This window comes from Dunckerocampus dactyliophorus, chromosome 18 (assembly GCF_027744805.1).
Source record: "Dunckerocampus dactyliophorus isolate RoL2022-P2 chromosome 18, RoL_Ddac_1.1, whole genome shotgun sequence".
Taxonomy (NCBI): domain Eukaryota; kingdom Metazoa; phylum Chordata; class Actinopteri; order Syngnathiformes; family Syngnathidae; genus Dunckerocampus; species Dunckerocampus dactyliophorus.
The window spans coordinates 15,884,837-15,907,148 of NC_072836.1; the positions used below are offsets into that span (position 1 = coordinate 15,884,837).

A 22,312-nucleotide genomic window follows, 5' to 3' on the forward strand; every position below is an offset into this window, starting at 1 on the left:
AGGTGAGTGTTGTCGCTGGTGCAGGATTTGGAGGGGGTGTGTGAGTGCGTGGTTGTGTGTTTAGGAAGTGAGTGGGGTGGGCGGGGATGTATCGAGCTGTGGATACAATCTTTGCAAAGAACGCCTGAAGCAGCAGCTGGATCGGCTCCGTCCCAGGTGAGCTCTGCTTTTGGGCCATTAGTGGAGAAGAGTGCTAAAGTCAACATTAAATGCAAGATATTCATTGTGCGGTATATTTATTATTAGGGTGGTAGTTTGTAGTTACAGTATGTGGGGGCTATATACCTGTAGTTTGTTTCCTTTACACTTATTTGAGCTTGAATTTGCAATGCTACTGAGGGTGCGGATGGTACATGGTGCATGATGTGTGCGCATGGTCCTCTTTAAAAGGATGTTCCAGGCAGGTCCACCACATTAAGTCAGCTACAGAACCGTCCATGATGCCTTCACTGTCAGCGATTGGATGGATTGTTTTTTGTCTGCTCCTCTGGGAGAAACACGCAGGTATGACACTGCTCATCTTGACGCTAAAAACGCGCTGTTGACAATGAAATCGATGTTTTCAGCCACTCTTGTGATGCGTTCTGTCGCCCCGCAGCTCGCAGTAAAGAGACGCAATGCTCCGTGGCTCCAGTGGGGGCGCGCCACCCGGTTGAGGCTCTGCTGGAGAGGTTTGAAGCTGGTCCGGGCTGCGCTGCCAGAGAGAGTGGAGACAAGGAGACGCATGTCATTGCAGTGGGGAGAGGAACAAGTGGACCTGACAATACGGTAATCAGTTGTCATTGTAAGACAATCAGAGGAAGATGTTGTTATTCAGTATTGGCGTCCCCATCCTGCTCATTTCAGGGGCTTTTAAAATGGCATTCAATCCCAAAGGGTCACTGTATTAAGTTTTAATACTCCATGAAGCTCAAATTCTGTGCTGTACAGGATAAATCTGCATTCTCCTCTTTGCCGAAATGCTCAGATTCCACATCCTGCCACTGGACACCCGGGAAGTTGTCATACATAAACTTTCTGAAGTTGTAACGTAAAAAATTCTCATTTCTCATGGAAATCTTGTTAAATGTTCATACCCGATCATGAGATTTAGGGACGGCACAAAAATGAAACCGCGGATAATGAAAAAAACACACCGACCTCATGATATGACACTTCCACCTCATGTAGAACAAGAGTACAACATTTGAAATCCATACGTAAGTCTGGGAGGGCCACTTTTAAGATCTCTCCAACCACATGAAATCCAATCCAAGATACTGTATTTACTGCATGTATTTTTCCATTCATGAATGGGGAAGTGAGTGGAAATGGATCCCACTCCTGGATGACGGAGCTTCTCACCCTCACTTTGTCAACACTTGTGGGAGTTTGGCATTCTGAGAGGGCCACATTCATACCTCGCTTATATTTAATCTACAGGTCACAGTACTGCTGAAGCCCTTGTCTCTGACCCCAACGGATCTGAGAACAGTTCACTTGCTACTCAGCTCCAAGCGGCCAGTCAGCTGGCGGCTGGAAGTTGAGCGACTTCCCCCTGACCTTCCTGTGCTCGTGAAGGTCAGTGCAGCCCGTCTATCAGCCTCACTCTGTTTTGGGTCCAAACGCGGACACAGCGTATGCTTTTATGGGCGGAAGGCGTTCATGACAGCTGCCCCGCTCCACATCTTCGTAATATCCCTCAGTGTGTCTTCTCCAGGTGTCCTCAAACTCCAGCGTACAGTCCCACACTCTACGTTTGCACGTCCAGCCGTTGCATTGGCTCCCTTTCCGCCCGCGTGCGCTTTACCGCTGGGCTCTTAAACACCACGGCAACCTGTCGTCTCTGACACACGTCACACATGGAAACCGAGTCTATGTCCGACTAGGAGAGGGTGAGCCGAGAAAACAGATCTAAAAGCGTACCGGTGATCATATGCTAAAAGTCAAAAGCTCTATTTTATCACTAAATTGCAGATCTGACTCAGCCTCCGATATGCCAGCTTCAGTCCATGTTTCTCTCCAAAAACTACATGACTTCTGACTTGCAGCTACAGGAAGTACAAGGCTGCGGCCGTGCAGCAGCAGGTGGAAGCAACCCGGAGGTCCATGTGATAAAACTCCATTCAGCAGGCTCGGGACTCTGCGGGTGAGAGGCTGTTTTTCGATATCATTTATCATTTCATGAATGTTTGACGTCAGGGGTTCTGCTTCAGCTCTCTGCAGGTGGAGGTGATCGTCTCGCTCGTGCCTCCGCCAAACAACTCTTTGAGACCAAAGGTTGTGCTGATTCTTAGCAGCTCGGTGCCAGTCAATTGGGCCATTGTTGCTCACGGAGTCCAGGGTCATATCTCTATTCACGTATGGGTGCATGCTTGATATGTTTTTATTCCTACAGAAAATGTTACATCTTGCTATTAGAATGCTAGATTTGAGCTTTTTTTAACTGACAAAAGTTTAAAGGGGCCCTATCCTGCCGATTCCAGGGGCTTTTTAAGTAATATTGGATCCCGGTGAGGCACTATAGAATTTTTACAAATAAAATACACCATAAATCTCATGTGGGTAAATCTGTTGGCCGAATCGCTGACCACGCCTGCTCTGTTGCGATCGATCAGGGGTCAAGAGTCAGGGTTCCATTTAATCAAGCAGATTATCAAAAAGCAAACCCGCTACCTCTACGTCATTGAAATTCTTTTTGATGTTTCGCTCTTTGTGCTATTGCAACATGCTCATTACTTCGCGCATGTGTGTATTTTTCGTGCAGTCCTCCAACAGTGTTTCTCCTCCCTACCCTCCTGAGCCGGACCTAAGCCTCGCCACGACACTCATCCCTGATCTCTCCACCATACCGGACCTCCTTTTGTGGGCCAACGTGAGTGGCTACAGCAACGTGACCTCGTACACTGAGGCTGACCAAGCTAATCGCTTTGTGATCCAGCTGTCTGGAACCGGAACAGGTCAGAACCCATGTGTTTATCTTCTCTTCCTATTTCTATTTGTTTATTAACCTTATATTTATTAACCTAAATCATTCACACTGTACACAGATCACACGAAGGGCGTATAAAACACAGTAATAAAAAGATGTCCTTGCTTTTATCACTGCGGTTGTCTTGCACACTGGAAGGAGACGCTGCTTAATTATCAGCAGATCCTTTCACATGTTCAACAATACCATTTCCTTGATGATGTTCAGCCAATAGATCGCCATGTCTACCTTTTCTGATGTCTAATTTCACTTCCCTTTTCTTTTCTTTGACGCCGTGCCACCAGAAGAGTCTGCGTCACGCTTAGGAGACATAACAAAAGAAAAATTCAACTAAAGAACGGAAGCGATGTTGTCCTTCCTCAGTGTAGTGACACCCGACTATATATTCCTCCACCGTGCGCACGTGACTAGTTCTGCTTTTCTTTTTGTGCAAGATTAATGACTTATGGGAGTGCGTACGTAACCAGGAAACGTTGTAACATGAGCTGCTAGGCTTGACGAACTGTAAGCAAGACCAAAACATAAAGCGACGCCACAGACCTGTGCGGAATTCACAAGACATGATCAAAACTTGACGTGCCGATCATTGTCCTAATCCTTAGCTCTCATACGTTGTTCATGCGGAAATTTCACTACAAAAACAGTCAATGTAAGTTTGATTTGAGTTAATTGAGTGATCATTCGAGGTTGTTTTTCCTTCCATCAATCCTCAGAAAAGAAATGATCTTCTTTGTTAAACGCCTTTCACACTTGATGGTTGCAGCCGTGAAACCTGTTGCCAAGAGGCCGAAATGGGCCGAAGAGCGCCGCCTGAGAGAATGGCTCAACGGTGGAGCCAGAGCAGGCGGAGGCAGAGAGAGTTTCACAGTGCAGTGCGAGGACGGACGCCTCAGCGTGACACTGGACCGACACACCCTGCAGGTCTTTATATCTCACTGCTTCATGCATGCTGCAGAAGTAGTAGCCAATATGTGATGGTAATCTTGCAAATGTTGGTTACATTTGCTCGTGCGAACTACTTGTGCTCACATATGTCCTTTTATTCAGAGTTTGTCTGTGCCCGTCTCTGCTGTGACTCTGCGGGACCCAAAGTGCCAGGCTCAGTCCAATGGGAGTCATTTCCTATTGGTGTTCCCAATCATTTCCTGTGGGACCGAGGGTCAGCTCCTGGGACACGCTAAAGGGGTGCAGTACAAAAACACGGTGAGCTACACATAACTTTACATAGACTCAGAGTAGATCATGGATCAAGTTTCTGCACAGCTGATTGAATACGCACGAGTGTTCTTAAAGTGGGATGATATGAACACGCTGGAAACTACAACGAGCAGCAACATGCATGCAATGCCCTCTAGATTTTTGCTGTGGACTGAAAGCCATTTGGGTTTGACATCAAAAGATGAATAAGAGACCAGAGAACAACATTTCAGCTTTTATTTCCAGGTATTCACATTGAGATTGGAGGCACACCTTGGAAGATAACACCTTTTGTTTCAACAGGAGCTGCTGTCGGCCACAACTCACGCCAGTCACTGGCACTCTCCACACTGCTAACCAAAGACGCTGCTGCTAACAATCAGCAAAACACAACTGTGGCTACCTGACGTCACACACGTCACTCCCCAGGCCCTTAAAGGCACACACAAGTCACAGATATTACACTGCATATCACATATTCTGAATGATTTATATTTCTATTTTTGTTCATTTAGCCATTTTTCTGCTCCAAAATGCTTAACTATGGCACACTGCTAACCATGCTAACACTCAGCTGTACACAGTCAACTCTAGCTAGCTGACGTCACACACGTATTTAACCCAAAGTTTGCTCACCTCTAATCTAGTGTGTTACGGTACAAATCCCCTCAGCACGTGTAATTGTAGCAAGCGGAAGTTTCTCCAGTGAAATGTGACCTGACCTGGGTCATTTTGACCACCAGAACACATAAAAGTGAATGAGGAACAGAGACAGAAAATAGCCAGAAAAACAGGAAAGATGGATGCTGCAAACGGAAGGGGAAAACAGCAGAGACAGAAAGTGAACATGTTTCACTATTAGACCAGATTTGTGCGTGTCTGTTCCCATATACAACAAATTGTTACATATTATGTTGTCGTCTCTTATCTCTGTTTAGGTGCTGTTATGGAGAGACCAGCCTCACACAACGCTGGCACAAAATGACACTGACTGGGCTTCCAGAAGTTCACTTGGGATACATGTGAGACAACAGTTTGTTCATGTGTACTTGCATTTTTCACATTTTCAAGGGGCCTTTCATTATGGCCAGGCTAAGGCACACTTATTTGTACTACAGTGGATTTGTATGACACTGTTGCCCCCTTCAGGACTGTACTTAATAGCAATTTGCAAGCGTTTTTCTCCCTCTTTGTCGTTGTCTGTTCCTGCTCCCAGTTCAGCTGTTTGGCAGACCTCCCCAGCAGCCCTCAAGTAGCTCCCGATGATGACCTGAACACTTCTCAGGCACCCTGGGGCCTCCTGCCTGATCCTGGACCGATGCACTTCCAAACACCCAGACTCAAATCTGGACCTTTGCTTCTTTTGAAGCTTTTCGTCACCGAGAGCTACAAGCAGCGGCGCATTGGACCGTGTGTCATCGCCGCAGACCAGCGTGTCTACGTCGAGGTGGGGATATCTGCATGATTCTGATTCCAAGATGTCTGCTGCTGTTAAGGTCATAGGTCACATCAGTAGTGCTACAGAAGATGCCATTTTCAATCTTCAGTGAGTAAATTATGTGGAAGGCATGGAGCACAGACCTCCACCAAGGAAAAACTTTTTTTTTTAAAGTAAATTGCCATTGTTCACTAGTGACGGGAAGCTAACAAGCTAAATGCACAGTCCAGGTTTAAGCTCTAAAAATGCCTCACACACTTAAATGCCTTTGAAATGATCAAATGTATAGGGACTCACCACTAATAAATGATGATGATTGATAGAACAGATGAATTGGCGTCTTGTTCCAGGGTGACAACCACACTCTGAAGCAGCGAACGGTAGTATGAGGCTCACCTGCTCTGCAGATCGCTGGGTCGACCGGCGAGCTGAATGATACACTTCAGTTGCTTTATTAACAAGCAGAGAACACATACTGTATACGGTGGACATTCGCACAGGAGCTGCTGTCGGCCACAACTCACGCCAGTCACTGGCACTCTCCACACTGCGAACCAAAGACACTGCTGCTAACAATCAGCAAAACACGACTCTAACTAGCTGATGTCACACATGTCACTCCCCAGGTCCCACCTCTTAAAGGCACACGCACATACGTGAATATCACGTATTCTGAATGCTTTATATTTTCGTTCATTTAGCCATTTTTATGCTCCAAAATGCTTAATTTTGGCCAAAAATACGTATAATTTGCATAAATATGCATATTTAATTTACTAATAGGCCATATTCAAGCACAAAACAGCGATCAGTTATTTATTAATTAATTTTTGAAATGCGACAGAGTGAGGGCGCAATGTTCGAACCGCGATGTAGCGAGGGACGACTGTACCTAAAGACATGGACTTATTTCAGCTTCTTTAATTTGTCTACTTGTTTGAGTAAACATTGCCCCCCTCCCTCTGGCTTCGTCGTCTTCTCTTTGGAAAAAAAAAGCTTTTTTTCCTCTTCATGATGCATTTTTTGACTAATGTGACTTATACTCCGGAGCGACCTATAGTCAATTTATAAAAATATCCGTCACGACTGCTGCGATAACGATCATTAAAACAACTAAGCAAGCGGTGGCCTAATACTTTTGCGCAGTACTGCTGCATATGTATCATCAAATTCCTGTTCATTATTATCCCAAATGAGTGTTTTTTTTCAATTCCATTTCCCACTGTAGATTTCTGCCGAAGGGCCCTTCATAGACGTCGCTGAGGTGAAGTCATGTGTCGTCTCTCCCCTGTCGGACCCCAAAAGTTCTCCGTTCTGGGATGTCATCAGAGACAGCTGTCCCACAGAGGCTTCGCTCACTTTTGTCGATTTAAAAGATGACGAGGATGCAAAAGATGCTGACGAAGAAGAGGATGAGATGGAGGAGAGACTTGAAGATAAGAAAAGTTCCAAGGAGCTCAAAGAGAAAGTCGTCTCCCATCGCTCCAAAAGCGGCGGACGAGGGAGAGAAGCCCCCTCAAGGAAGGAAACGAGCAGCACGGCGATACGCCCATTGAGATTCAGTTTCATCCTCCGACCGGTTTACAATGTTTCCATGCAGTTTCTCCACTGCAGCCTTCGCCTTTGTCTCTCTGACACCGCATCAGGGGAACCCACGAAGAAAACAGCCAAGAAAGAATGTGAGGATGGCAAACGTATCCCTCCACTCATTTCAAGGACATCTGGACATCAGGTATACACACAACTTTTACACTCATACTCCATTTCGAACCAAATCAGCAGCATGGATGCAGTTTAATTACCTAAAGGGTCACTGACATGATTTATCAACTTTGCTTAAATATGTTCTTTATTGTTTGGAATTATGTTGTATGTGTTCGTTCGTACAAACTGATGAAATCTTCCTCCCTTTCTCTCAATGTCTAGTGTGAGACCAGAAACCTGTCCAGACCGATGGTGGTGACCCAACCTATTAGCTCACTGGCACACAAAGCAGTGAAGCCCACCACAGGTCAAAGAACAAAGAGACTGAGTGTCTCCCCCCTGGCCAGCCCAGACCCACCACAGCAAAGAAGTGTGTATTTTCTCATGTTTCCATGATACAACTGCTTCTTTTAAACATAACCTTCAGTATTTTTAGGTGCTTTGGTGCACACAGGACCAGTGATGGGGATCGCCTTTGCAGCCTTTGCAGTGGGTATCAGCTTGATGGGGGGGCTGTGGTGCATCTACAGTTATACAGGTAATAAAACATTATTCTCATTTTTCAGACAATGACTAGGACACCCAAAGGATAAAATAGAGTCAGAAAAAAAATGTAATCTCATATAGGAAAGACCTTGCATGTCTTGCAATAAAACATTAACAGGGAGGGAATTTAATACAAGGACAAAGGAACATGAGAAGGAAACAGCGAGGGCGTGCACACGAGCAACCAAACGCAAAGCAGAGCAAGAACAACTCAAATCCGCCATTTCTGACCATTGCAAAAGAGAACACCACATGATGGATTGGAACGGAGCGAACATCATTGGGACAGACGACAACAAACACCACCGCTGGATCAAAGAGGCAACTGAAATAGGGAAACGTGCCTACAAGACCATAAACCGGGACGAGGGGGGCCTTTTTACTCTCCCACACCTGGGATGTGGTCCTAAAGAAGTCGGACAGCAGATGGCGCTGTCGCCCTGTTTTCACTGACAGGAAGACAGGACAACATCTGAAAAAATCAACTGAAGGGACACGTCACAGGAACATCACGTGACCACTCTGAGGAAGACTAAGAGCAGTCGAAACAGCCGTCCCTCGCAGTTCGATGATCGCTCCCTCACTATACCACATTTTTTTCAGAAATTAATTAATAAATGGTCGCTGTTTCATGGTAGACTATGGTCTATTATTATTATTATTATATTATTATATAATATATTATTATATTAGGCAAAGCACTGAAATATAAGTGATATATACAGTAGTATTCTGGTCACTAGATGGCAGTAATGACACAAAACGTTGAGAGCTTACCTTACATTACGTTACCTTAACAGGGCATCAAGTCATGAAGTCAAACTAGGGTGCAGTTTGTTTATTTCTAGTATCTTCTCGCAAGTAAGTAGCAGTATTTGTCTGCTTCTACATTATTATAACGTGAAAGTATAGCTTTTAAACAAAAAATCATCACACAATTCATCTATTTGGATTAATCATGACTATTATTGTCCGGTGAATGCATGTAATGTATATGTTTGCAAAGGCACACGGCAGACACCGTTTGAAGGAGAAGGTTATTTAACGGACCAGACTACAGGAGGCCACAGCATCTGGAATCCACCTTCACTGTCAGATCAGCTGACCAGTTCAGTGTAAAGGTGAGAGCTAACTGTTCATGTATATTTTCATTAAGGATGCTCAAACACTGGAGGTCCATCTACACTTATGTGCGGATCCTGCATGTGTACACCAGTGTAAATGAGACAGCGTGCCCCACATTGATAGCACAGAGGATTGTGGGTTGAAACCCACCAGCAGTTAGAGAAAATGTGTCAGTGAGCACCTGCACGTCATTGGAACACATACGTCTATTCTTCAGGGTTGCCTCCATCAAAGCGAAGCAAGACTGCTGTTGTCTGCTACCCAATTGCTAACCCCCCTCCACATTCATCACCACCACGACATCGAGAATGTGATTACAGTCACTCCTCTTCATCACGGAATTGTGTAAAGATAAGTAACAGGTTCACTGTGTTATTATTGAAGTACCCGCTTAAAGGAAAACTGCATTTTTGGGGGGGAATTTTGCCCATCATCCACATTCCTTATGTGAGACATGAAAATAAATATATAAACAGCTAAAAATAGGCAGCTAATGGGGCGCAACTATTCTTTGTTCATCTATCTTTGCCAGGGGTCGGCAACCCGCGGCTCTTCAGCCTGCTTGTTGCGGCTCCCTTCGCAGAGCGCCTTGATTTTTTTTTAACACCGAAGAAGGGATAATGTGCATTTTCGAAAAGAATGTGAAATATCCGACTCACCGCAAGTCCGTGAACGCATCTCGACTTCGTTCTGACTGCTGATTGGATGAGCAAGGGGTGGCAGGCTAGTGTATGCTGTGAGTCTCACTGCGCTTAAGAGGAAAAAAGGTGAGGGAGTTTTGAGTTGAGTCTGAAGCCAGTTACTGCGCAGTAAAATAAAAATAATATAATTAACTAGAGCATAGCATTATGTTTTATAACGAGAAACGCGCTGTAGCTGTGTGCTCGGAGCAACGTGACACGCTAATCGCCGAGGTGGAGACTCCAGGAGAGGCAGATAGTGAGCTGCTGCAGCTGGCTGCACTCACCGCTAAAGCACAATATGTGCTCTCACTTTCACATCTCCAAATACCAGAAAAGTCTTCCAACAACGTCAGGAAAAGTTTTAACATTCGCCGCGAGTCGCTTTTGAGAAAATAAGTCACCAAGAGGGTTTGGAAAGTCGCCAGATTTAGCGAGAAAATCTCCACTGGGACGCACATGAGACCGGAAGCTATTTACAGATGGAGAATACATGAAAGAATCGTTCATAAAAATACCAGAGCATCTATTATCCAAATTAAAAAATAAACAGGAAATTATTCAGAAAATTAGACAATGCCTTTCTATGCAAAGACAGTCAAGAGCAGGACCGATAAAATGGTTATTGATGACAATTTAGCGCAGGCATAAACGGTATTGAGCAAACAACACTGATGTGCAGATATGTGAACTCTGACGGACTTTTTTTTATCTTAAAGTTGGCTACATTTTGTTTTCATTTTACACAAATGTGGGAACCACTCAAATAATTTCAGAGTAGGCCTTCAATGCAGGCACATTTCTGTTTATTGAATTTTGTGGTTGTAACATGTAACATCTGAATAACATTACAATTTTTACAAGCTTTTTATAAGCTGTGTAATGTTTTGCGGCTCCCGACTTTTTTTTTTTTTTTTTTTTTTTTTTTTTTTACTGGAAGAGGAGGCAAAATGGCTTTTTGGATGGTAAAGGTTGCCGACCCCTGATCTATGCCATCATGTGACAGGCAGAACATTTACATGTTCGCCCACTAGACGGTAGAAGGTACAAAATTAACCTGTGTTGTGTCACCTGTTGCCATTCATTTCGCTTGGTGATGTGCCATAACATTTTTGTAATATAAAATATGTTCCTTGGTTCAATAAAGGTTGGGAAACACTGTTGGACATTCACGTTAAAGGAAAACTGCACCTTTTTTGGGATTTTGTCCATCATCCACAATCCTTATGTGAGACATGAACACACGTCTTTCTCTTTTCTCTGAGTTCTAAAGATATAAAAACAGATAAAAAGAGACAGCTCAGTACTGCACGTATGGGACACACCTAAGCCAATTACAAAGACCGCTATTAAAACACCTCCAAAAACCTCCAACAAGGTTTTTGGTTTTATATCCATGCTGTGAGCATGTAGTAACAGGCACATTCATGATAACATGTAATACTTACAGTATTTATTTTGGCCATTTTTAAGCATTATAGGAACTTCCTTCCTCGGCGCATTGATTTCACATAGCAACATATGTTGAAACGAACGCTGACACCTAGCGGTGACTTTTTAAAAACACATCTGGTGTCAGCTCAAATATGTGTCCTTACCGAGTCAGTGGTGAAGCTCGTCGCTAGCCGGAAAGTAGCTAGCCGGTATGTTCTGACTTAGTGTCAAAGCGGCAGTAACGTAGTTCAATCAATGTTAATAATAATAATAACAATGTCGCTGTAGCTTGGTTATATGCGCGTCACATTATATGTAAATAGAGCACTGTTGGCGCTTTTTGTAGGCTTTTCCAGAAGGCTTTATAGGCGGAATAAGTGGTCCCCTTATGTGCAGTAATGAGCTGTCTCTTTTTATCTGTTTTTTAATCTTTAAAACCCACAGAAAAGAGAAAGACATATGTGTTCATGTCTCACATGAAGAGTGTGGATGATGGGCAAAAATCCCTAAAAAGTGCAGTTTTCCTTTAAGGCTTGATGCCGTTTTCCCCGTGTGCTTATCGTTTGTTGATAGTAGCACAGACTGTATTTGAAATACATTTTGTGAATGCGTCAGCTTCATCAATCCACCTTTCGGATATCTCTTGGCCTACTTTAGGGTCATAGTAGTTTCTGGAAAATTTCCTAAAGACACATATTGAGAAGGAAATAAACCAAATGTTTTGCTAGACTATTTCATCACCGTGTTTTCAAGTATTAGATGGAACAATGCATTCTTAAGGTTCTTAACACACCAACAGAGCTTTGATTGAAAAAGAAAAGCATTTTGACTCCATTACTCTATTGTCTTCTGTCTAATATTTATTTGTGCTCATCGTCACACGGTGCATGTCTGAGTGTACACGTCTCCGTAGCCGCACTGAGTCTCTTGGTGGCGCTGAAGGTCAACCCTGCGCTGGAAGCCGTGGTGACACCGGGGGCAGCTGAACGGTCGTTGGCTGTTGTGCTTTCGACTGTGAGTGATGAGGTTGGAGCTTTGACTGAATCCTCGACCGCACACCTGGCACACGTGCGGCTTCTCACCTGAGCGCAAATGAAAAAGGCAAAACACTCAAAACACACCTTCACGGTATTTTCACAGTACAGTCAAACCTTGTTTTTCCGTACGCCCCAGCTGTCGTACAATTCGGTTTTCGCTGAACGTTTTCTCCAATTGTTTTTGGTTTTATATATATTTATTTTAATCTCTATTTGTATTTTATTTATTATTACACATAATAAACTAGTCCATATGCCCTGTAATCAAGAGTCCAAACAAAGCACCCTGCGTGTTGCTGGCTAACTGTCCATGTATTTTTTTTTTTTGAGTGTAATAACCCACCATGGGGCCAAAGAAAGTTACACCCGCCAGCAATTTGATAAAGAACACCATTGAATTCGATCTCACCAGGAGTCCACATCAACAGTCAACTCCTTTCATTCGTCATTTATAATTATTTCGCATTATTTTCTGCATGTAAAACTATCGTTTTCCTCTATATATATATATATATATACTGTATATATATATATATTTTTTTTTAATCTTTTTGGGTGTCTGTAACAGATTACAGCGGTGCATTGGTTAACGTCATTAATCCGTTCCAGAAGGTCCGACTCAAACCAAAACGAACTCTAACCAAAGCAAATTTTCCCATAGAACATCATGTAAATCGAAATAATCCATTCCAGACGCCCAAAAATGTTGACACAAAACACATTTTATAGACAATAATTATAGTTTTACATGCAGAAAATGATGCAAAAATAATTACAAATGAAAGAAATTGAACATTTAACATCACTTATACCTAGTTTTGTTGGAAAATAAAACATGTACCTTGCTATTTAATATAGAAAATGAAAAAGTAAGTAAATAAACCAACCACTGGCGGAAGTGACGTCACGGAAGTGCGCCTGCGAGGATGCATAATGTCTGGTGATGTGTGCTATGTTTGACTGTGGATGCCGCAAACATGCTACAGTACGTTGGAATGCTTGTGTTTTGTTGTCGAAAGCAGACATGAGTGTTACGGATGTAAAAGGAGGCGGGCAGCAACACAGAGTGTCGCCCTCGATGCGCCACCGGGTTGATAGACTGTTACGTGGGACGCTGTGTATGCATGTGTGTGTGCGCACGCAGCCGATGACTGAGCTTCGCCACCCCGTGGTCATTTCTGAAATGACAACAGTCTTCTCTTAAAGCCGTAAAATTTGGACGTCTTGCCTCTACCCTTGTCTTGGTACAGTCCATTGCCTCTCTCTTCTGTGCGGTCCATGTGTTTGTTACATCGTATATCTCGATGATCAACGCTGATCCAAATAAAATCTTAAAATGGCGCCTGCGGCCCACAATGCATTGCGCAATCACGTGCAAGTATTGCAAGATTTTGTCTCGTGCATGTGTTCCAAGATGGCGGTGTAAACAAACCGGATGGTATTTTTAGACGCTAAACACGCAGGCGAACGCAAGCAAAAATTTTGGTTGTTAACCAAAAAACTCGCTAACCGAGGCGGATGTTAACCGAGGTACCAGTCTGATTGGATTTGCATTATTTCCTATGGGAAAAATTGCATTGGTTTTCACTTGACCTTTTGGAAGAAATTAATAATGAAAACCGAGGTATCGCTGTGTATGATATAAAATACAAGCTACCATCACTTGTTACCACTCACCTGTGTGTATGAAGGTGTGTTTCTTCATGTCTGACTTCTGGTGGAACCTCTTACCACAATACTGGCACGGGTAGGGCCTTGTGTTGGAGTGAATGAGGAGATGTGTAGACAGTGTGGACGAGCGCTTGAACGTTTTCCCACACACCTTGCAGACAAAGTGCCGCTCCTGCATGTGGAGGAAAGCATGTACCGTGCATCATTGTAAAGGCGATCGCATCGTTTGCATCAAACTTTACCTTTGCTCTGCCGTAACTTCCCATCGATCTGAATGCCAAAGGGGACATTTCTGTGGCTGCGGGTGACCTCATCAACGAGAGAGGAAGGGTGCTGCCAGCATGAGCCTGCATTTCAACTCTTGACACCAAGACTTGTGAAAGAGACTGTGGAAGAAAGACTATTGCAGGTCAAATGAGATTCAATACTAGAGCTGTATCAAGAATTCTCCCTCAAATTAGACATTACAATAATGATGTGCTTTACTCATTAAATTACCATATGTTTCGGTCACACTTTACAATAAGGTACACAAAAATACAGTAGTTACTGAGGAACTAATGAGGAACTAATGTCTAAGGCACGTACATTTAGACTAGTCACTGAGGAACTAATGAAGAACTAATGAGTAGAGTAGTTAATGAGGAACTAAGGCACATCAATTTAGAGTAGTTACTGAGGAACTAATGAGGAACTAATGACTAAGGCACATACATTTAGACTAGTTACTAAGGAACTAATGACTAAGGCACATACTGTACATTTAGACTAGTTACTGAGGAACTAATGAAGAACTAATGAGTATAGTAGTTAATGAGGAACTAATGAAGAACTAATGACTAGAGTAGTTACTGAGGAACAAAGGCACATAAAATTAGAGTAGTTACTGAGGAACTGATGAAGAACTAATGACTAGAGTAGTTACGGAGGAACTAAGGCACATAAATTTAGAGTAGTCACTGAGAAACTAATGAAGAATTAATGAGTAACTAATGAGTACTGGTTATGGTTAGGTTTAGGTAGGTTCGTTCCTCATTAACTACTGCAATTTTGTGTACATTATTCTAAAGTCACACTTTTTTCATAGTTTGGCTGATCCTGCCTCTTATAGTCAGGTGTGACTTAAATATCAAAATATATACACAGAAATTTACCATGTTTTTAAACGTTAATTCATGCTAACTTACCGTCTGCAGCCATTAGAGGGCGCTCTAGGCTAGCGATGCCGTGGAAAAAGAATTGAATGGATTCAATGATGTGGAATGAGATCGGGAGCTTGGTGAACTAGTGTACTGGTAACTTCCTTGTTATGTTAATTTAGCCTATCCAGCCTCCCAGGTATGTTATTTATGTTATTGTGTAGTTCAGTAACCAGATAAAATGTCTTCATGATGCATTTTTTGACTGAAGCGACTCATAGGTTGGAAAAGTATGGAATACCTCTTACATTGTCTACCAAAACTTGGCATTATCAGCACTCGAAAGGCAGATTGTGTGAGTCTACCTAATGTTGTGGTTGATTAATGACAAACAACTGCAATAGACACTATTCCATGATTCAGATCAGTGGATACCCACACATTTGTGATAACCATTCACTGGCCCGAAAATGTAAACATTTTTTTTTCCTCCGAAAATAGGCCGTTTTCTCTGCAGAAAACACGTTATTCCCTATATGTGGGTAATCATTTCTAAATACATGATAATACAATTGAAATGGACAGCATGCATGTGCCACTGTTAAAAAAGCCCACTGTTTTTACATGTTTATGTCCCAATAATGTTGTTGTTTTTTTTTGTCGAGCATTGAGATTTTGAACATTATTCGGCGTCTTTGAACGCACCACAGTTGTCTGCTATGTGAGGCGCAGAAGTTTGGCTCATGAAGTGCTAACTTCGACAGCCAATCGATCATTCATCAGAGATGAGTATCTGTGCATTTTATACTTGAAGCGCATGCGGTACGTGTGAGGCATATTTAGGGCTTAAACCTGGGTTGCGTTGAGGGTAAACAATAGCAATTAAAGAGAGAAGGGCAGGGCGACAGTAAGTAATTACAGTAGTCACTTTTAATGCTAATGTTGATCCAATATTGGAGGAGAATGTCAACGCCAAGCTAGCAGGAGAGTTTTTTGAGGGGGAGGGAGATGTGTATCAAAAATAAACATCATCACACACATTATCGTGTTTATTTGCCATTCGCTGGCAGGCGTGCAACGTAACTCCCACAAAAAGGCATGGATCTACTGTAACTTTATTCTTACAATACCCCAAGGGCCAATAAAAAATGAGCTGCGGGACGAAAATGGCTCAAGGGCTGCACTTTGGACACCCCTGTTTTAATGTGCGTTTCCTTGGCTTTAACAGGATTAACGGTGAATTTATGCTGCAAACACACAAAGTGAAGACACGTTACCTTTTCACAGAGAGGACACTGGCTGAATGGAGATTTGATGTCCATATGTGACGTGTGGTGCAGTAGCATGAAGACCAGTCTCTCCAGTTGTCGCTCCCTGTCAGACGTCTGATGTCTGTCTGCTGACCAAGGAGAGGCCAGCACTCCAACATCAGGCCTATTCACAGTAAATGTGGCTGGAAGATGAAAAAATACTTTTATTTGACCTGTTTTATTCACAAAAGTCACCTTACATCCACTGAGATGAGCACAAATGACATCTGTTCTGAAGGGTTGCGTACCAGATGTAGACGTGTCGCCTGGCGGGGGGCAACCATTCTGCATTGAGGTTCCCTCCCAAGGGGAATGGAATTCAGCCAGAGGGTCTTTATGGAGGACTGGCTGCACATCATCTTCAGAGTCTCTTCCAACTCGGCCCACAGGCAGACCTTGACCGCTATGGCATTGAGCCTGCTGTCTAAAGAAGTCCTTGGCTGGGCCAGTCAGGTGAGTCTTTTTACTCCTCACGAGGAACGACCTTGGCATGGTAGACGAGTGACTGAGGGCGGGAAGCAGGAGAAACTTGTAGAACACCTGCTAGCGCATGTTCGGTTGCAATGCCAAAGCTTGAGGTTTCCAACGCAGCCCACCACCTGCAAAGCATGTTCTTGGAGGAGAACCCCCCCCCACCGTGTGCCGTTAACCAGACTGCAACTGTTAAACTGCTGCTCATCTCCAATGGCATAAAAACAACCACACTAAGACCAGAGCCAAGCAGACAGTATCGATGCTCAAGGGGTGCCAAAAAATCTGGACAAAATTCACCGTTGATACAATTATACTAAAACTAATAATTACTATTCATTCTAAAAATAGAAAAGCACACATTGATTTACATGTAAAGCAATGCCCAGTTAACATTACTCCAAAAAAAGACGCATCATTTTTGCACGTTGTTTTGCTATTAAAAGCTGTATAAAATACTGATATTTTATACAGCTTTTTTATTTAAGTTTTCCATATAGTTATTGCATAGCGTAAATGCTGCTTATATAGAGAGCGTGTGCAGACTGTGTGTTTATTTAAATAGTTTGACCTTGTTTGTTGCATTTATAATGTATTACTATTATTATTATGATTTACTGGGGGTTTATATGATATTTCTGATTTTTTTTGTATTTATTTGTAATTTGTTAGCCATGTAAATCGGGTGACGCCTTGTCTTCCCAATTGAAGAGAATGCCGTTCAATTTATTTTGCAAGCTGTGTGAATCACAGCTGGAGGAGGGTGCCATCGAACATTTTGCCAACATGAAGTATGTTTTCTGCCCTGCCCCGCATATCACTAGGTGTTTCTAATATTATGGTTTTTGTGTACTGTAAGTTCAAAACCAAATGATTACACCTTCTACGCTACAGCAAACTACAACTACAATATTATGCATACTTTTACATGAAAACAACCATTTTTTTGTATTGGTTTGTATTGGTTCTCGTTAAATGGGCGCCGTTTTTCTGACATAAAATGGTTTTGCTTTTATATTTTGCATGAAACATGATGTGGATCATGTGCAGTTTTAACCTTGAACTCAGACTGAAACTCGCAGAACCCTTTAAAGGAGACTTACAATCTGATTGTTATCAATACAAAAAACTGCGTTTACGACGTGGTAGACGTGCAAAGGTCCTTACCTCTGAAATACTCTGCTGAAAGTTGAGTGCAGCATCAGTGTCAGTTACGTCCTCTTTTCTACTTCCCACTCCCGTCCGCTGATGATATCACATCATTTTTGAAAAGGTGTTGAAGATTATGGCAGCATTTGTCGGGAAAACATCAGCCCGTGGTTGAAATGGTCGTAAATAACAACAAATACTCACTTTTTTTTCCCACAAATTCTTTCATTGTTGCCTCGCTTAAATCTGCACGTTAAAAAAAGAGATGTCGGCTATGAGTTCATGTGCTGTTAGTCATGATCAAATGAAGTGATGAGGGGGTTTTTCTCTCTTTCTGATGAATCACTGTCTTACCTCACGTTCAGTTGTGTGGAAAGCAAAGTCAGCACCAAACGACAACAAAATAATCAATCCTTCATGAACTCACGCGGCAAATGTTTGAAATAAACCGGAATGGAAATAGATTTCAATATTTTGCAACGCATTTAAAGTAATACATTTTTATTTAACATGTACTGTATATGCAATCATTGAACAAAAAAACCAATCAGCATTCAGTAGTGTCTTGCAATACTGTACTCAATACAATTTAAAACACTTAAAAAATCAAGTTTTATCAATCAAAGGTATTACGGGAAACGCAACAGCAGTTCAAATTGAGTTTTCTTGATCACATTTAACAACAAACAAACGCAAAACTGCAGTAACGAGGCATATTTACAATGTAAAATTTACAATAAAAACACATATTAGACCACCCTTGTTTATTGATCCATTTTAATGCCTGGTACAACTAAAGGTACATTTGTTTGGACAAATGTAATGATGATAACAAATATAGCTCGTAAGAGTTTCATTTAAGAGCTGATAGTTAGCAACTGGTAGTTTTCTTACATGAATAGCTATAGCATTGCCCTGCCAAAAAATGTAACTCTTATGAGCTATTTTTTTGTCATTGCTATATTGTGTTGTATCGGGCATTAAAATGAACAAGAAACTGAAGAAGCAATGCTGGTCTAATCATTTTTTTCCGTGACTCTATTTGTTCTAGTTGTTGTTATGTGTTATTTAAGTGAAGATAGAAGAATTCAGCCTGTATGCAGATCACGTACAGCGGATCCCCGCATATTTGCATATTTTTGTGTGAAAAATGTTTTTTAAATTAGATTAGAAATCAAATATAATTTAAACATACGTGATAATAGAGGTGAAATGTACAGCATACATGTACCACTGTTATAAAAAGACCGCAAAATTTTAAAAAAAATTGTCTGTAATCCCTTCTTTATGCGGTTAATTGGTTCCAGACCCGACCATGATAAGTGAATTTCCGCAAAGTAGAATTCCTTATTTATAAATTGAATATTTGTGTAATTTTTTTGAGCATAGACAACCGGTTTAAGACCTTCTAATAAGTTTTTTCAAACACTATTAGAGCCCTCTAGACATGAACTAACACCCCTATATTCACCATTACACTCATATTACCCAAAATAGTACACCTAATCAGAGAAAATGATCAATTCAAGACATAAATAAATGTGTTTTCGAGGGGAGATGAGTGGCGGGCAGACAGGAAGTTTAGAGTTGAGTTTTAGATCGCCGTGAGTTACTGCAGCAACAGTAGTTTGTATTTTTATTACGAATTACTGTGCCTTCTGAAAATGCTTAATTATGTTAAAAAAAATATGTGAAATTCACATCTTTTTTTACTAATAACAGGCTGTGTTTGACCACAAAACAGTATAATTTATTAATTAATATATTTTTGAAAAGCTGCGACCGACTGAACCGAGAAGTGACGAGGGACCTCTGGAGTTCATCGATAATGTTTTCCTGTCAAGCTTTGAGATTTCGCACTTTGTTCGGCGGTCCCTGAAGCCACCATAGTGTGCTCGGTGACGTTCAATCCGGCCTCAGAACTTGCAGCAAGGTGAATCATCATTCATTAGTGGTGAGTGCCTGTACATTTTATACTTTAAATACATTTAATATTATGTAGCCCGGACCTTGCGAAGCTAGCAGGGAGGTTTGGAGTGGGGAGGGAGCGAGCTGTCTGTCCGAAATAAACATTTGTATCGATGTTGCAATTACTTGACAATTTTTCACCATTCGGAACCGAAGAAACATCATAATTGTTCTGTAGAGTTACTGATGGACTGTGGTGGCACGGTATTGTAGAAAGTCACAAATAATTCAAAAAATGACATTTCTTCAACACATATTTCTAAAAGATGAAACTCTTGGCAAGTGTAAAGGCTCCGCTCTCAGATTGAAATCAGATGAGGGCCGAGAATGAAGAGAAACCAAAGCTTTTTCCAAGCCTGACTGTGTTTTTTTGTCACATCTGCTGCGAGCGGCCCGTGAATGTGCTCGTCTGCCTTGAAGTGCACGGAGAGAGGCGCGTCGAGCCGTGCGGTTGCTGCGGCGGGGGGCTCGTCAGCCTCTCCGAGGGGCTGTCGGGGGGAGCAGGCATGGCTGTGCAGGGAAGTGAGACGGGCTGGTGGGTTTCGTGGGTTCATGTCTCGCTAGGGGGGCTTCGGCTGTCTTATTCTCCTCCTGGCGCTGGCAAGCTGTCTTTCTAAGAACCTGTAACTTGGGGAGGAGCACGTCTGTTGTTTCACATGTTATTGAATGCAGGCTTCTTTGTAGTATCAGTTAACTGGCTGTATACGCGTGAAATGAATGCGATCTAGGACGCTTTTCATTTCTATTGCTTTAGTTGTTTCATTTTTTTTAAACGCAAATTCCAACAAATTGTCTGTAAGACGAATTCCATGTGACAAGCTTACGTCTGCATCATAAACTATGTAAGGTAGTCCACTTTAAGGGCTCCTTTTTGACCCTTTAGGGCTACTGTAGACAAGATTGAATAAATCTGAGTGCACGTTTGTACTGGACCGTTTGAAACAAAAAAATCTTTGGCATTCATGAATGGTTTACTCTTTTGACACTTCGTACCCTGCTGGACTTTTAGGGACGATCCCGCCTCTCCTGGTCCGTGCTGGCCTGCACTCACACTGAACATTTGATCCCTAGCCTGTTTGCTTGTCCCATCACTTCTATTCTGCTGTTTTACTGCATTTTCTATGACAGTGTGGACTATTTCCAGTCTAATGTGAAGTGGCTCTGATCATTTATTTTGTACAGGGTTGCTGCTGTCATTAATACTTGCAAGGGCAGCAATTGCATAATTAAATGACACATTCCATACTACTGCATTACTGCAGTTTCTCTGACTATGTGGATTATTTCCAGTCTTATTTTGAGTTATTCAGATTATTTATAGGGCTTATAGGTGCTTTTTCCCTGGAAGTGTGTCGTTTTGACTTGCTAGAGGCTTTGGGTTTTTTATGTGTGTTTTGTGTGCGATTGCTGGTGTCTCACTGTGGTTTCAGTCATGGGACTGGTGTCAAACGTGTGATGCCACTTTCCCACAGCGAACAGCTTTTATTATTACGCTCTCTTTGACACTCACACGCATGATACACACCCATTATATACTAACTTCCTCACCATTTCTCAGCTTTCTTTCACTTTGGCAAGTACCTTATTGCTTTTGGTGAAAGGGTTGATACTGACAAGCTTAATTACATGTGAAAGAGAAACCGCAATGATATGATGGTTAAAAAAAAACAGGATGTCTGGCCATGGGAACGACCGAGTGTAACAGCCCCGTGATATCACACTGTGTCACTAACCTGCAACACTTACTGCACGTGCCTCCGAATGAACAGGAAATAATTATATTGCTGATGCCGCAGGGGCATTTGTCAATTTGTCATCATAAACAAATAAAAACTTCCCACTGAAGAAACATGCAGATTTAAAACCCTGACAGTGCGGTGATTTCAATCCACGCCGCTATTTAAACTAGATATGTTCAAAAAGAAGAAAATGTATATATGATAAATATATTTTTGCTGTTAGAGCATGCAAAACCTGTTTAGCACCTTCTAAATGCGGCTTTTAACATTATTAGAGCCATCGAGACATGAACTAACACCCCTATAGTCACCTTTACACTCATATTACCCAATATAGCAGACATAATAACAAAATAAAATAAGGCATTGAAGACATAAATAAGACTCTTGTTCATTTGTGTTGCTGTAAATGTGTTCCAGTGCTCGTGGAGCTGAGTGGGGGGTGGACAGGAAGTGATATTGGGGATTCAGAGCTGAGTTTTGGCTTGGCGTGGGTTACGGCTGCAACAGTAGGTTGTGTTAGGGATTATTGTGTTCGTTGTGAAATAATTCAAATTTGCAATAAAAGCCTGTTGTTCCGGCGATCAAGTCTGGTGCTTGTGTGTCCCACCAAATAATACAGTAACATTACTGACACCTAGTGACCAGTGTAGAATGATACATATCATCACAGTGTCTTTGAGGTCTTCTGAATGCCTTACAGTTGTACTGTAACAATTTTTATGCTTGAAAA

At 42.2% G+C, this 22,312-nt stretch overlaps 2 protein-coding genes across 6 annotated transcripts; one reads left to right on the forward strand and one right to left on the reverse strand.

The window, feature by feature from the left end:
• The first annotated feature begins 102 nt into the window (after nt 1-102).
• engl (endoglin, like) lies at nt 103-22,167 on the forward strand. 5 transcript variants are annotated; one of them, XR_008566754.1, is made up of 18 exons: nt 104-504; nt 599-768; nt 1,423-1,560; nt 1,700-1,874; nt 1,957-2,128; nt 2,196-2,340; nt 2,747-2,939; nt 3,735-3,892; nt 4,019-4,174; nt 5,107-5,190; nt 5,385-5,615; nt 6,835-7,338; nt 7,533-7,680; nt 7,747-7,848; nt 8,863-8,977; nt 16,230-16,385; nt 16,491-16,705; nt 20,850-22,167. XR_008566754.1 is itself a non-coding variant. In XM_054759613.1 (17 exons), the coding sequence occupies exons 2-16, from the start codon at nt 438-440 to the stop codon at nt 8,973-8,975; spliced, it is 2,556 nt and encodes an 851-aa protein (XP_054615588.1). In that variant the 5' UTR covers nt 103-156; nt 391-437; the 3' UTR covers nt 8,976-8,977; nt 9,199-10,556. The 5 variants fall into 5 exon arrangements, 3 of the variants coding, with proteins under 3 accessions (XP_054615588.1, XP_054615587.1, XP_054615589.1); XM_054759613.1 differs by lacking the exons at nt 16,230-16,385; nt 16,491-16,705; nt 20,850-22,167 and adding an exon at nt 9,199-10,556 and having other exon boundaries at nt 103-156; nt 391-504; XR_008566753.1 differs by having other exon boundaries at nt 16,230-16,705.
• LOC129171192 (zinc finger protein Gfi-1b-like) lies at nt 11,839-18,063 on the reverse strand. The gene is made up of 6 exons (XM_054759618.1): nt 17,891-18,063; nt 16,501-16,736; nt 16,220-16,395; nt 14,046-14,189; nt 13,810-13,975; nt 11,839-12,177 (listed from the first exon to the last, which is right to left on the reverse strand). The coding sequence occupies exons 1-6, from the start codon at nt 17,923-17,925 to the stop codon at nt 11,972-11,974; spliced, it is 963 nt and encodes a 320-aa protein (XP_054615593.1). The 5' UTR covers nt 17,926-18,063; the 3' UTR covers nt 11,839-11,971.
• Nucleotides 22,168-22,312: the final 145 nt, after the last annotated feature.

Excerpts from the sequence above, each read along its gene's own strand:
- LOC129171192 (XM_054759618.1), bottom strand. The coding sequence starts at position 17,925 with ATGCTGCACTCAACTTTCAGCAGAGTATTTCAGAG. Across the intron at positions 16,737-17,890 it reads TTCAGCAGAGTATTTCAGAG|GTCGTTCCTCGTGAGGAGTA; the intron begins GTAAGGACCTTT and ends TACCATGCCAAG. Across the intron at positions 12,178-13,809 it reads ACACACCTTCATACACACAG|GTGAGAAGCCGCACGTGTGC; the intron begins GTGAGTGGTAAC and ends ATTTGCGCTCAG.
- engl (XM_054759612.1), top strand. The coding sequence starts at position 354 with ATGGTGCATGATGTGTGCGCATGGTCCTCTTTAAAAGGATGTTCCAGG. Across the intron at positions 1,561-1,699 it reads ACCTTCCTGTGCTCGTGAAG|GTGTCCTCAAACTCCAGCGT; the intron begins GTCAGTGCAGCC and ends TGTCTTCTCCAG. Across the intron at positions 1,875-1,956 it reads CTATGTCCGACTAGGAGAGG|ATCTGACTCAGCCTCCGATA; the intron begins GTGAGCCGAGAA and ends ACTAAATTGCAG.